Source organism: Marmota monax, unplaced genomic scaffold (genome assembly GCF_021218885.2).
Source record: "Marmota monax isolate L192 unplaced genomic scaffold, Marmota_monax_Labrador192_F-V1.1 WCK01_AAM20220418_F8-fsc00064, whole genome shotgun sequence".
Taxonomy (NCBI): Eukaryota; Metazoa; Chordata; class Mammalia; order Rodentia; family Sciuridae; genus Marmota; species Marmota monax.
Window position 1 is genome coordinate 1,910,620 of NW_026694542.1, and position 15,178 is coordinate 1,925,797.

Genomic DNA, 15,178 nt, shown 5'->3' on the forward strand with positions numbered 1-15,178 from the left:
ACCTATTTCTTAGAAAAACACACTTTCTCCTGGAGAGAAATTCTAGAAAGCAGTCGCGGGCTATTGACAAACTATAATGCTGTAAAGGGGTCTGGCCAAAAAGGATTCAAGAGAAAAATGTCTGTGGGGAGAAGGTAGCCTGGAAAGTGGCTCGTCATCTGCAGTGCCAGCTGCATGTCCATTCAGGCAGTAATGGACAGAGCCATACTTGAGGACAGAGTCTGCCTTGAATGGACACCTGCCACTGTGGCCACTGGAAACTAACCAGCCCCTGAGGCGTCTGGGCTCAGCAACTGCCAGGCTCCCAGGGGGTAAGTGATGCAGTTTGTTCAGACCAGGGTGGGGATGGCGGTAGGAGGTGGGGATGGGGCTGGAGCTGGTTGGAGGGCTGCAGGGGGAATTGGCACATCACCGTGCACTGCTCTGCTGTTAAATCCCCATTGGCAGGCTGACTTGTCCCCAGGAGGAAGTGTGGGGAGGAATCTCACAGTTGCATGGCAATAAAGAGCTGTCGGGTGGGCCTCCTTCTCTGCCAAGAGGCTTCATGGCTCCAAAGTTCCGGAGGGGTGTGTGGGGAGGAAGGAGTAATAAGCTCCTCTATTCAGTTGGTGAAATGGTCACATTTGCAGAAACTTTCCAGTGGTGAATGTGCTGAAGACAGAGAGCTGGGGGCAGCCAGCCTAGTGCACAGGGTGAAGGTGAAGACAAGGGCTGGGGTCTGAGAAGAGAGCTGTGGACTCTTTACAAAGGAAAGGGAAGTGAGGTGAGGCTCACTCAAAGACACTGTAGGACAAAGCCAGCTGAGAACCCTAGCTTTAACACTTGGGGCCCAAATTTAGACTTTATTTACTTTATATTGCAAAGGGAGTTATTATTTTGGTGAGTTTTGATTTCCTTGCTAGCCTCAAAGCTCCACAAGCAATTGAGCTGCTTATCCTGCTCAGTGTTGCATACCCCTTGCTTTTCAAGGCACGAGGATGGACGGGACCCGATTTGGTGCCCGGGGAAGGAACTGATGCCTAAAGGTTACGGTCCAGAGCTGCTGGTGTAGGAATTCCATTAGGGAGGAACTGAGCTGATTTTTCTGACGCTGTGTTCATGATGACTAGAAAAGTGCCTGGTAGGAACTTCAAAAGTGTTTGTTGAATGATTGATAAATGAATGAATGAATGGCTGGATAAGTGAGTAAATGACCACTTGACCATATTTTCCCTGATGGCAAAAATCATTACATCTTCTTTGTACCCACAGTACCTACCTAAAGGCCACTCATAGGTTTATTGAATCAACAATAGATAATACCTATTCTTATGTTTTCCTGTCTTTACACAGAACTTTTGCTTTTGTAGTTCTTTTTCTTCAAGAATTTAGTTTGGTTCAACAATTTCCTTGGATCTGTGCTTCATGAGGATGAAAATTAAAAAGACACAATTTCTGTTTGCACTCATGTTGTCTATATAGCCAGGCATGCGGATAAATGTGATACTGTGTGATGTTCTCAATGAAAATAGACTCAAGTGTTACAGAGGATGTACTAACTGGCTCTGGGTGAGAGGTGGAAACCAGTAAAGGCTTCATGAAGAGGCAATGTGCCTGCAAAGTTCTGAAGGGTGATGGGAGTCTACTAGGCAGTCAAGGAGGCTTGGAGGATTGCAAGACCATGTCCAAAGATGGGGTTAGTGCTGAACTTTCTATGGGACTTTTCCCTACAGAAATGTTGGATAAGACAAACATCTGGTGTATTACTTGAAGGCTATTGTGTCCTAAAGGCTGATGACTCAGTCTTGTTGCTCTCAGAGACACTAAGGCTCTGAGCAGATTTTGTTCAACCTGTGGGCCCCACCCAGAAAAGTTCCATGTGAAGAAGCCAGGATGAGGTCAGAAACCTTGCCATAAGAAAGGAACAGGGGATATCTATAGTGTGGAGCAGAATGACCTAAGAAAGAAAAGGAGGTGTGTGACAGCAATTTCCAAACAGCTAAAGAGCTGCTGGCTAGGAGCCCTTCTGGGTGACATGGGGATCAGAGCTAAAATCCATGAAGAGTTATGGGGGAAGTTTTCATGAATAGAAGGACTCAGCGAAAGGCTGGGTATACTAGGATACCAAGTGAATCTTATAACAATCTTTCTGAAATATGATTCTCTAACTCCTGACATTAATGCTGGATCTACATTCTGGAGCAAAAGGAGATTGTCCTGAGACTGAGAAAGCTGGATAGACCCCCAGTCTGCTTAGTGGCCAGACTGTAAGTCATCTTAACAGTTGTTTATTTATTTTGGAGTTGATTATTAAAATTTTCCATACTGTATTAAATTTGGGGGAGACTAGGAATTCCTATAGTGTGTTCATTGTATCCACAGTATGTTTATTTTATCCATGACTCAGCTGACCTGATTTTGAAATGAAGGGCATGAGTCGTAAGGGTGCGAAACTCCTATTCCATGATGGCAAAGATTCTCTTACAGAGTGGTGCATTCTCTGAATGCAGAGGTGTCCAAGCTCAGGCTGGCAGACTCCCTCTAAGGGACATGTGGAAGTAGAAAATGGGACTTGGACTTGATGGTTTGCCTTTAGGAACTAGACACTTTGCTAGACTGTGGGTGAGTCAAAGACTGATTCATGTATCTGTTTGTTAATTCACTGAGAGAAGTTTTATAAACCAGGACTGCACAGTGGTCAGAGCATGGGCCCCAGAGCAATGCTGACTGGGTCCAGTTCTCTGCTGTGCCACCTACTTGTCTTATGACCTTGGGCAAATTGCTTAACATCCTTGCTCTTCAGTTTCCCTAAGTATGATTTTGGGGGTGATAACATTGCCAAAGGTGTGTTGTAAGGATTAAGTGGATTACTACTACATAGAAAAGTCATTAGAACATGGCCTGCTAGGTAGTAACCCCTTGATATGTGTTTCTTCATGAAATGCAAGCTCTACAGGGAGATTTTTCTTTGCTTATTTATGTTGTATTTATTTATGTTATATTTCCACTTCCTAGAATACAGCCTGCTACATAATAAGTATCACTAAATTTTTAAGGAAAAAAGTAATTAATTTAGTACTTTTACATATTTTTGGGACCTTATGCCTAGTATTAGGAATATAGAAATGAACAAAAGATCTCTGCTCATGTGGGGCTTACAGTAGAATGGGTCACATATTTTCAGCCTCACTGTGGATTAAAATCACTCAATCACTCTTGAAAAGATATTTTGTTTGGGCTCTCACTCTATAAAGACTCAGATTAGCTGAAAGGAGTTCTGTCATCAATCTCCAGTGATTCTAATGGGCAGCTCAGTTGAGAATTCTGGGTATAAATCTTCTCAGGGCTCCATGAAACATTTTTTTCATGAATTGCAGTGGTGGCCAAATTAATTTGGAAATTGTGTTATTACATATACCATATAGGAAATACTAAGAAGTTCTATAATAAAGAAATATCTTTAAATTTTAAAATATATCACATAAATAAATAGATGGGTGCAAGCTGTAAACATTACTTTGAAGAAAAGGTGAAGAGTGTACCAGAATTCAGAATTCTACAAATTATAAGTTTATAATGTGTAGTATTGTAAGTTATAGGTCCTGGTTTATAGTAGATACTTAGAAAATGTTTTTTAATAAATAACTTATAATGGAGATCTGTGCTATCAGTGAGCAGGTGAGTGGGAGGCAGTGTTCCCAGTGCAGGGGATCATCATGTGCAAAGGGCCTGTGGAGGAGGATCTGATTTAAGAACAAAAAGAAGTCCAGTGCCACTGGAATGTAGCAGGTAGGAAGAAGAAATGAAAATGAAAAAAGTCAAAACTTCTGCCTTCAAGGAACTCTTACTTCAGGTAAAAACTCTCATATTCCAAAATTTCTATTACATTATGAGTCTTTGATTTTCAAATATAACAGGAAGAAGAAATCAGTGTCAGGAGTAATCCTTTACCAGCTGATGTAAGAACCCAGTTTCATGTTTGTCGCTTGGTAACTTACAAACTTACATAATTTTTAGAAACAGCAGATATGTGTTCACAAGTGTGGGGCTAATATTAGCATTAGGTCATGTTTTCTGAGCATATAGTCTGCGTGAGAAGGAGAAGTGATTTAAAGATTGCATCAAGATGCCAAACTGACTCCCCTATTTCTCTCCAAATTCTTCAAAAGGCTAACAAGGTGTTTTAAAATGTATCCTTAGCTAGAAGATAAGAATGGGAATAATACATATCTACTTGCTTCCTGGTTGTCTCCTCCAGGCAATCACTAATATGTATTCTACTTTAGTAATTTTTGTCATTTCAACAGTGTTATATAATGGAATCAGAGATTTTTAGGGATTAGCTTTTCCACTCAATATCATTCTCTGAAGATTCATCCAGGTTGTTGTGTATATAGTTTGTTTCTTTTTATTGCTGGCCAGTATTCTATAGTAAGGATGGATCACAGCTTGTATAAGCATTCATCAATTGAAGGACAACTGGATTGTTTCCAGCACTTGACTGTTAGACAGAAAGCTGCTATAAACATTTACGTAGAGGGTTTTGTAGGAATATAAACTTGCATTTTTCTGGGATAAATGCTCAGTAGTGGTAATGGTAGGATGTGTGGTAGTTGCATGTTTAGTTTATTAAGAAATTGCCAAGCTCTTTTCCAGAGCAGCTGTACCATTTGCATTTCTACTAGCAATGTATTAATGATCCAGATTTTCCAAACTCTTGCCAGTATTTGGTGGTATCACCATTAAAAAAAAATGAATACTGTGATTGGTATGCAGTAATACTTCACTGTGGTTTTAATTTGTTATTATTATTTACTGGAGCAGAAACAGAGAGTACTTTGCGAGAGAAAATAAGTATTGCTCTTGGGAACAGCAAATACTCTGAAAGAGTTGTTTGAAAGGAATTGAGAATATAATGGTGAGAAGTATAGGAAAGGGTAAAATGTAATGAGAGATTTAAGAAATGATATATAATCAAAAAATACTACTTGATTTTGCAAATTCAAAAATTTCTATATTCATAAATTATAAAAAACATTGTTGACTCACAGAGTGAGAGAATAGGAGCATAAAGATGAGTGTATTCTGATTATGGGAGTGTCAGATTCTTTTTTATTATAGTTGTAATTGCACAAATAAGACCAGCAACTGACAAATCAAGAAATAGCCACAGAGCCATATCAGTTAGTGTAGTGACTACCAGAGCTAAACAAGTTAAAAGAAGAGGGCAGTAAAGAGAGCAAATGATTATTGTTTCTTCGTCTTAAATCTTTCAGTGCAATTCTTAAAGCCCCAGATTGAGTAAATAAATACTCTTTATAGGAGGAAAATGTATTTCAAATGTTATAGAAAGGCTGAAAGTAATGGGAGTGAAGACAATAGGTAAATGGAAATATATATAAAACAATGTTAACTACAGAGAAAATTAGAAATAGAATGAGGCAAGACAAAGCAGCTTCTCCCAGAGATCAAAGATCAAAAGGACAAATACTTTAAGAAAAAAAAAAGCACTTCAACACCACACAGGTTCACACTTTATACTGAAGGGAGTTTACAGATGCTTTTCAAACATTGTGTATGGCACATGTAAAACTGAGTCAGTTGTTAGCCAAGAATTTAAAAAGAATTTAAAAATCCCCCAAGGGATACGGTCCTTATTTTAAAATTTCTTAATGTAATATACTAAAAATTAGAGGATAACAATAAAAATAGAGCAAGTATAATCTGGCTACTGGGAAATTTAAAATAATTTGTGTAAAAAAATTAAAGTAGAAATAGAATGAATTGCATATAGAAATAAATGAAAAACACAGCATCTCATTTTAAACTTTTTTGGATATGGACAAAACAGTACTCAGGGAAATATTTATTGCCTTAAATTCATAGATTAGAAAACAAGAAAAATAAAGGAAGAGTGAATTAAAATTTCAAATTATGAAAGAACTAGTAAAGAAATGGTAAAGCAAACCCAAATAAAGTAGCAGAAATCAACAACATAAAATAACAAAAATTAAAATTTCTAAATTTATCTGTAAAGTGATAAAACAGAGGTTTTCCGGTAACATGCCAAAGGTCCAACAATGAGGAAGTAGTAAAGTTGGATTTCAAAACCAAGTGCATCTGAGCCTGGAGTCGAGGGTTCCAATACTTTGCATTTTGCCTTTCTTTCCTTTCACAGAGAAAGCAAAACTCAATAGTCTACGAATGATGATTGATTGAAAAGATACACGTGACAAACTTTCACAGTGAAGTACTAATGTCTTTTTGTTGCAAGCATCAAAAAAATTAATACATCATATTTTGGGTCACAGAAAGAGCATCAGTCCATTTCTTAGAGTAGAAATTGTGTATTCACTGACCATCGTCAATAAAAGTGATAATTTACAAAATACTCCAGACCAAATAAAAAAGTTAATAAAGTAGAAAATAAGCAAAAAAAGATTTTATGAATCAAAAGTTAATTCTTCAAACCAACAAAATAAACAAATGTTCAGCAGTCTAAGAGTAAAGGTACAAATATACAATTTTTGAAATGTTAAAAGGATGATAATTACAAAGATCTAAAATGTATGTGAAAGTACTATGCATAACATATGTCAACTGTCATAATCCAGATGAAATTTATGATTTTCCAGGAAAATTTAGAAAAATCATGAGATAATTTAACACCTTTTTCTTATATAAAACAAAACCTTTTAGCAAGTTGGAAAGAAAATAAAACTATCTTAATTTGATAAAGAGTACCTACCAGAAATTGGTAGTTAGACCTCATACTTAAAAGTAAAATATTGGATGCATTTTATCAAAAACAGGTAAGAGAGATAGATATCAGCTTTTACAGTTACCCTTCAAAATATACTGAGAACAAAAATTCACATTGATTCTTATTAGTGAGGTGAGATCAAAAATAGAAAGATAATATTAAAATATTAGTAAGAGACAAACCCTTCATTCTTGAAGTTGGAAAAATAAAAAAACAAAACAACAAACAAACAGCCACAACAACCAATAAATTCATGAGAGGCCAGTCTACTAAAAAGAATCAGAGATTTTGTCAAAGCAGCCAAATAAAGATTTTTAAATTAGCAATATTCTTCTACTGGCCCACAACAATTAAAGAACATCTTGAAAAGAGAATTCATTCATAATAGTCATAAAAATTATAAAATATATCTGGTTTGAAACTCAGCAGGAAGTATAGAAGATCCATAAGAAAATGATTGAACTGTTCTGAATACATAAAATTGAACTTGATTAGAAAAACGTGCTCATGGATGGGAAATCTTCCCAAATTAATTAAATATGATTCAAGCCCAATAAGATTTTGAAGATTGAACTTGACAAGCCAATTCTAAAAGTCATTTGGAAGAGAAAATGTGTGTAAATAACAAAGGCATTTTGAAAAAGGTTACCATGAGGAAGGATTTGCCGTACAAGATGTTAAAATACACTATAAAGTTATTATATGGTATTTGCACAGATATGGACAGATTAATGAAAGAGTATATGAATACTTAAACCCTTACACTTCCGGTTAACTAGTCTAGGAAAACCATTCTTACAAGTAAAAGACACATATGAATAAAAGGATTGCAACATTGTATAATAGACAAAAAATTTAAAACAACATAAATCTATCTGTAGAAGAATAATTACACCTCATGACATGGGAATACTATGCAACTATTATACAGGATGAAAAAGATCCAAACACACTGACAAAAAACCAGGTATATGATATATTATGCACTGCAAAAATGTTAATGAGCTGGAAAAGATTCAGCAAAGAGTGTGATAATATTTATACTAGAGTATACAAACAAATGAATACACCTTTGTATATACACTTGTGTGTCAATTATGGGAATACATTAATTAATGTGCAGATATCATGGAGTATCACTACACAGACTAAGATGTCTCTATCACTAGGCAACATACTCTTAAGGGGTTACCATATTTAGTTGTCTGTTGACTGAAACATCATTCATCATTATGAATCTTATGACTACCTATATGTTCATTCAATAAAGAAAGGATTTATAAATACATGCATCAGACTTATTACAAAGATGAACTTTGTGATAGGGAGGTGAAGATGGGGGAAGGGTCAAGGCAGGTTTTGATTTTTATATAATTCTGTACTGTATTGTGTGAGGGCTAATTTTTTAAAAAAATATTGAAAATGTAAAAATAAGCTTTTTTAAATGACATATCTTACTGGAGAAAGTATCAAAGTGGTTCACAAGATTGTTGGAGAATAAATTGGCTGCACTCTGACCACTCCACAACTTGCAGAGGAAATTGGGACAATTGAGAAAGCAGAAGCCTTAGCAGCTTGGGGAAATAGCTCTTGCAGTATTGCTCCTCACTTTCCCAGTCTCCCTCTTTCACTGAATCTGCTGTATAAACCAACATGCAAGTAGTTGCTCAACTCCCTTTCATGTTTTCACCCATGTGCAAACAGTGTCAATCCACTGAGTTTTGTGTCGTCTGCTCGTGACATTTTCTGCCTTTTTTTGTTGCTCTCTCATCTTCAAACCTCTGGCCTCATTTCCCCTTCTCTGAAACCCAAACAGGCTCAATAAATTTATATATTTTTTTTGCTTCAATAAATCATATCATTTCAATCCATTAATGAGGGCAGTTACTTTATGCTTCTGATTAGATTAATTCTTCAATTACTTTAACATAGACAATAACCATATCTGTTAATGCAATATATTTTTCTTGTTAGACAAATATCATTCCAACTTTAAGATATAAGAAGAAAAAACAGTAAAGAATGAAAAGAGTAGAAATCACTGGGTGATGTGCACCCAAGCCCCATGAAGTCAGGGTTGTCTCAAGTCTTGTAGAAAGATGGTCCTCAGTCTTCAAGTCATGATCAAGTTGACACTATCATTATAAGTGATGACCCTGAAGGTTTTAATTTGCATGTGGTGGACTCTCCCACTTGGAAACTGAAGGGCCCTGGGATAGCTCTCTGGAATTCTTTGGCTTCCTCTCCTTTTGAGGAATAACTCAATGGTGGTGGTCTGAAGAAGCACTGGCAGATACACTACCAGCTTCTGAAAGGCTCTGGCTACTTTTGCAAGGATGAATCCTTTTTTATTTTAAATAATGCAATCAAATGAAGAGCAGTTAAACAATGTGCTTTTACAAGCTTTTATAGGGAAGAATTAGGATGGTGGTTTCTAATTCATTAGGGATTGAGGTGGGAAGAAAGTTGGGGAAGGGCTTGTACACAACCAGGACTCCACTCACACACAACTGTGGATCCATTGCAGCATACTGTAATCAGCAAACCACAAAAGTGTCACCACTTCAAGCCCCACTTTTAAAAATAAAACTAGAAAATGTTTTATACTCTAGAAGCCTTGCTGCACTGCACCTGTTACAAGACACACTTCTATCCTGCAAGGAGCAGCAAATTCAGTTTTGAAAATGTTTTCTGCTTTGAGTCTGCAGAGAAATAACATCTGATCTGTAAATGAAAGGTTCAGGCAGGTACCCAAGGCTCTCAGGAGTACATGTGGAACAAAGTTCTGGCATTTGTCCAAAGCATCAAAGCACCTGAAATAACTCTAGTTTTTTTTTTTTTTTTCTGTAAGCCCTGGAAATTGGTGAGATGAGGCTAAAAGATGCAAGGATTTGAATCCAAAGAGGATACTCTGAGAAACACCTTACTTTACTGTATTCAGGACAAATGCAGACAGAAAAATCTTGCGGCTCTCACTGAAAACTATTTGCTGGGTTTTAAGCTATAATTGACACCTTTAATCTCCAAATTGTGATGGCAGTTGGCCTGGTGCACAGCCCTGGACTCTAAAGAAGAAAAGTATAAAGTATAAAGAGATGCTATTAAAAAGATTTCTGTATATCAACAAACTCTCAGAAAGTATGTTGATGAGTTGAGTGTAAACAAATAGGAAACATAAGAATACAGATTTTCTTTCAAATATATACCGGCTTAAGCATGAAAGAGAAAAACATTCAGTTATTGAAATATGCTTGGGGTTTTGCTGAACCCAGAAATTCTGAAGAGTAGGGTGAGATGCTCTTGCCAAACCCTAAATACTGCAGAGTTGAGCATTCCCTCTCACTAATTAGATACATTTCATTTTGTGGATTTCTCAATTGTTTCTTCATCATTTTTTTTAAAGACAGAGAGAGAGAGAATTTTTTTAATATTTAGTTTTTAGTTTTCTGTGGACACAACATCTTTATTTTATTTTTATGTGGTGCTGAGGATCGAACCCAGTGCCCCACGCATGCCAGGCGAGCGCTCTACCGCTTAAGCCACATACCCAGCCCCTCTTCATTTTTTTTATAAAGCAAAAAAAAAAAAAAAAAGAAATTAGCTTTGTCTCAGGGTAATGTCACTAATATTTTCACAATTAAATAATTATTTTAACCCCTGAATTAAAAACTGTCAGCTGTCTCTGTGGATGCAGTGGGCTGCCTGCTGGTTTCAATAACCCTTGAGTGCATCAGGTTAAGGACTGAATTTCTGCCCTTATAAATTAACACAAGGAAACCTACTCCATCATGCAATAGACAATTCTATTTCTAAATTTTAATTAATCCTATCCAGTCACTAACAAAACCTGCTTGTGACCTTCTGTTTCAACCTCACCCAAAAGCAAGTCTCCTGAGACGAGAAGTGTTAATATGTGAATGCTGATAGAATTTGCTGGCATTATGGTCAAGTATTAAATAGCTGACAGTCTGGATAAATTAGCTTCTGATAGCTCACTAATCAAGTGTAATAAGGAAATGTCAAGTTGGGCAGCATTGATGAAATCCTTCATCAAAATCCTGAGCTGGAGAGAGACAGAAAAAAGGGAAAATGTCCATGTCTTAACAGTGCCTCCAAATACTTCTCTGAAATATCAGCCTTGGCAGAAGAGACAAACAAGAGTAAGTACCAGAAATGTTGCAAAGGATGGCTGTGGGAGGCTATCCTGGGTGACTGCATTTATGTACAGTACCCTCAGGCTGCCTTCTCTTTGATACGGAAAACCCAATGATAACCAAGTAAATACTGTCTTACCTAAGGCATTACAAACAGAGTGGAGTTGTGTGGAGAATTCCAGTTTCCAGAAATCTGTAGAGTATGGACAGAGTCACATCTACAGAGACCTGAGGATTTCCTAGGAAGAAACCCTTGGAAAGAGAAAGCTACGCACGTGCTCTACTTGGGCATTTTTGCAGGTAGAGGGAGCAATAGTGGCCTGAGCATGTAGAAATTCTATCTGTGGCCTGGTACCTGGACAAGGTTTGAATAGAACTATACAGGTTATTTCCATATGTTCTTGAGAATCAGGACAATAGCTTTCTTTTCTTTTGGCCTCCACATTCAAGAGTCAACATAATGTGAGACTCTGGATGTGCTGTGAGCCTTTGGGCACACTCTTCAAACTTCTCCGTGTTTTCGTCTGTAAAATGGGAAATCAACAGTACTGTCTCATTAGGTAGCTGTGTGAATTGATTAGAGATAATACAGACAGTCTTAAGCAGCACCTGGTGTGTGGTAGTTGCCCTGAAAGTGTGGCTGTCATCATTGTCACGCCCTACAAAGTCTCTTTCTCTGGGCTCTTCCTCTCCTTTCCCAGTGCTGCCACTATAGCCTGTTCAGGCTGTCACAACCTCTGTCCTGCAAGCTTCCTAATTTATTTCCTTATTCTAAGTCCATAACTCTTCCAATACATCACACAAAGTACTGACACTTCAGCTTTCAAAAGCCCACTTGCCATCTCATACCTATCTTGTTCAATGGCTGTACAGAGTTCATCACAAAAAGACTAAACTCCTTGGCCTTGAATGCAAGCCCACAATGACCCCCACCACTTGCTGGCCTTGGTTTCACCCTCTAATTTTATATTTCACTTCCCTTTCTCATGAACCTAGGCACTTCCAGAGCCATACTATTTTTCTATTCCCTCTATGTATTTCCTTATTCTCCTCTACTTGTTCCAGAATTTTCTGTTTTTATAACTGCTCATTCTTCTTTCCACTTGGAATTTACATTCAGTCCAAATCCTGGCCATCCTTCAAAGCCAGGCCTGGATGCTACCTCCACCCTGGAGCCTTTATGGGTCTTACCACCATTTTACCATCCCTTCATTTTTTTCTGACCCCCTTGAACTTCACCTGGAGTGACAGTCATCACTTGATATGCCTCCTATTTATGTTCCACATTCCAGCCTCTCAGCTTCATGGATCAGGGCTGATTTTCAGTTTTTCTGATATCCCTATCCTATGCTCTACCTAGAGCAGCCCCTCTTCCAACATGGATGGCACAGTCACTGAGGAGCTGGTCTTGTGGCTTCATCTTTCTGTGACTTATTCTTAGTCACCTCGTTTCTCCTTCACATCCGTGCCTCTGGAACTATTTCAACCCCGGAAGTAAATGGGATGAAAACCTATCAGCAGGAAACCAAACAAACAAAATGCACAATGGACCCCCAACCACACCTTTCTTCTAGGAGGGAATCAGGGAGAAGATATCAGGAGTGCAGTACCTTTATACCTGGTCACTACAGCTGCGTTGGCACTGAGCGGCTCTTGGAAGCTGACAGTGAGTGATGTGCTGCTGGTTACTGTGAGACAGGCATTGGCTGGCACCTCGGGGGCTCCTGGGACAGAAGGAAAAACACAGGGATCTTAACATAGCAAATCCTTTTCAAACAATGTCTCTGCCTCTTCAAAGGATACCTGGAACATTTGTTTGTAGAAGCTGTTAGATTTTGCTTTTGAATATTTTCATTAGAAGTTTCAATGATTTTTATTTGTGGCCATCCTGGTCTTTTCTAAGGATTAGAATGTCTTCTGAAGGGGGAAATAATAGCAGTCAATCCTTCCCAAAGTATCCTAGAAACACAAGATAGATAGGGCTGGGCCAGCAAAGGAATGGCAGAAGTGACAGCAGGATCTGTAGACAGAATTCCATACCTTGCACGAAATACTTTCATGTAAATTATTTCATTAAGCTAAAACTCCTGCCCAAAGAGGCCAATTTCTTTGCTCAAGAACTCAGTGGGATGAAAGCTCATGGCTTCCTAATGCCTAATTCTGGGTCTCTTCCAGAACAGGATTCTAGCCAGCTTACTCTCAGGCTGCCTTCTATTACATTTCAGGTAGTCTTTTCTCTTATGGACAAGTTTCATGCCCTAATCTCAGTCTCTAAGGACTGATGGTGGTCTTAGGTATTTCTTAACACCCAGAAGGAGTTTTATAATTTAGAAAATTATTGAAAAATGGCATCAAGTCTACAAACGTATCTGTTTCCAATGTTAATCTGTGCTAAATAAGGCACAGTAGCAAATGCACTTACTAAAGCAATTGCTGAGTCTCTGTAAAATCCATATATCATCATGTTGAGGAAATTGTTAATATTGAGAGCAAACTTTAATTAATATTGCTGAAGTTATTTGCTTCAGAGAAGGGGTTAGGCTTACATTTGGTATTCAGTGTAAAGTGCTACTTAAGAAAACTGCTCTGCCTTTAGTTTTTTGGTCTGAATCGGAGTCAGTTATTCTTTTGCAAATAGTCTGAGGCAGAGGCAGAGAATTTCAAAGGAGTCATCTGACTTTTCCCTTACATTTAAAATGTAAAGTCAATTTTTTTTATTGTTTGAATAAAATCTTCCAGAAAGAGAGTATGATATTACACAAGTGTTTGAGTTGCATATTTTGTTTTTATACTAGGGGCTGCTCTTTCTTTTAGCAGTACTTTCCAGTGTTAATAATGAGTATTATCCAGAAAGATTTTTCTTAAGCTAACAAAAAGAATCAGTAAGGAGAATGGATATGCAGACAATAGCATAATTTATGGTTTGATTGACTGTTCTTCTCTGTTGCTTTATTAATTGAAGTTCAGTTTATAGCTCTCTATTAAAAAATGTAGGAGAGAGTTGAAAACAACTTAAACTTGAGCTTGAAGCAGAAACTAGACAAATAGGCAAACAAATTTTTTTCCACCTCCACATCCCAAAATATAGCCACTTAGGGCATCAGACAGTCCAGGTCATTAGGCATTAGGGCATAGTGGGTGGAAAGTGCTAGATGAGTATGACATGGTGGAGGGAGGCCAGAAGCACCAAGGTCTCATGGCTGTGGTCAGAGAACCTATCAGGAGCCAGAAAATCAAGCAAGACAAAAGACCCTTTTACAGCCTCCCAGAGCCCCTATTCCAAACAGGCTGACAACGGCCATCCATGACTATGGCAAAAAAAAAAAAAAAAAAAAAAAGAAGGCCTGGCTGTCTCCGAGTAAAGTTAAAAGTCTAATTAAATGTAGGAGTCCTCTGTGAATACTCACTGGCATGTTCGAAGCCCGTTTTCATACGCCTGTAGAGCCGATACCTCCACTCCCAGGCTTTTAGCTGTTTCTCTTTCTCTGTGTTGTCCAGAGTGAATCCTTCATTCTCCACCTGGGCAGACAGTTCACTCACCCTGTCCTGGGCCTCCTGGACCAGTGTGTTGAGGTGCATCGCTCGGCTTTCCAGGCTGACAACTAAGGCAAAGAAATGGGATGACTTTTCTTTCTGGGAAAAATGCTGCTGCATATCTGAGTGTCTGCTATGGAGAATGCCCGGAGAAAGTGGGATCTGTGAACCATCTTATTATCTTATTATGATAAAGTCTAATTAGTGACATTTACAACTAGATTAACTGGTAAATTCATCAAATTAAGATATTCCTATTGTTCTCTGGTCATATGCATCCCAATTAGCTGCTAGGCACAGATAATTATAATTGCACAGATTTGTGTCTGTGATGTTCAGAAAGACAAACACTAAGGGACAAAAGCTCTGTAGGGGCAGGAGAGGCACTAGAAAAAGCTACCCATGAGGCAAGTTGTGTTCTGTCAAAGCTATTCATTTGATAGAGCCTGATTTAGATTTTCTGTTCTTATCACATTCTTCCCAACACATAGACGCTTTTGAATGCCTGTCTTAGAGATATAATTTTGTTACTATCAATTTATTTATTGCTAACAAAGTGTTGTACTGCTGGTGCCACAGTGGAGCTAGTGAGCTCTGAGGGATGGATAACTTGGGTACCATCCCATACTTACCTTTGAGCAATTTGATCTTTGATGGTAGTCTAATTATAGAATTAAAGTTGTCCAGAGATGTCCATTCTCAAAATAACAACTTATACTGGTTCCTTTTTCCAAGAAACACTATGGAG

The 15,178-nt window shown here is 37.9% G+C and overlaps 1 protein-coding gene across 2 annotated transcripts in view; it reads right to left on the minus strand.

Moving 5' to 3' along the window:
* The window catches only part of Ankfn1 (ankyrin repeat and fibronectin type III domain containing 1), a 347,331-nt gene that overhangs the window by 109,649 nt on the left and 222,504 nt on the right, over window positions 1-15,178 (minus strand). For both annotated transcript variants that reach the window (XM_046420653.2, XM_058571493.1), the window contains 2 exons: window positions 14,304-14,498; window positions 12,507-12,620 (listed from right to left, as the gene is read on the minus strand). In XM_046420653.2, the coding sequence (XP_046276609.1) occupies window positions 12,507-12,620; window positions 14,304-14,498 (309 nt within the window). The remainder of the gene's footprint in view (window positions 1-12,506; window positions 12,621-14,303; window positions 14,499-15,178) is intronic.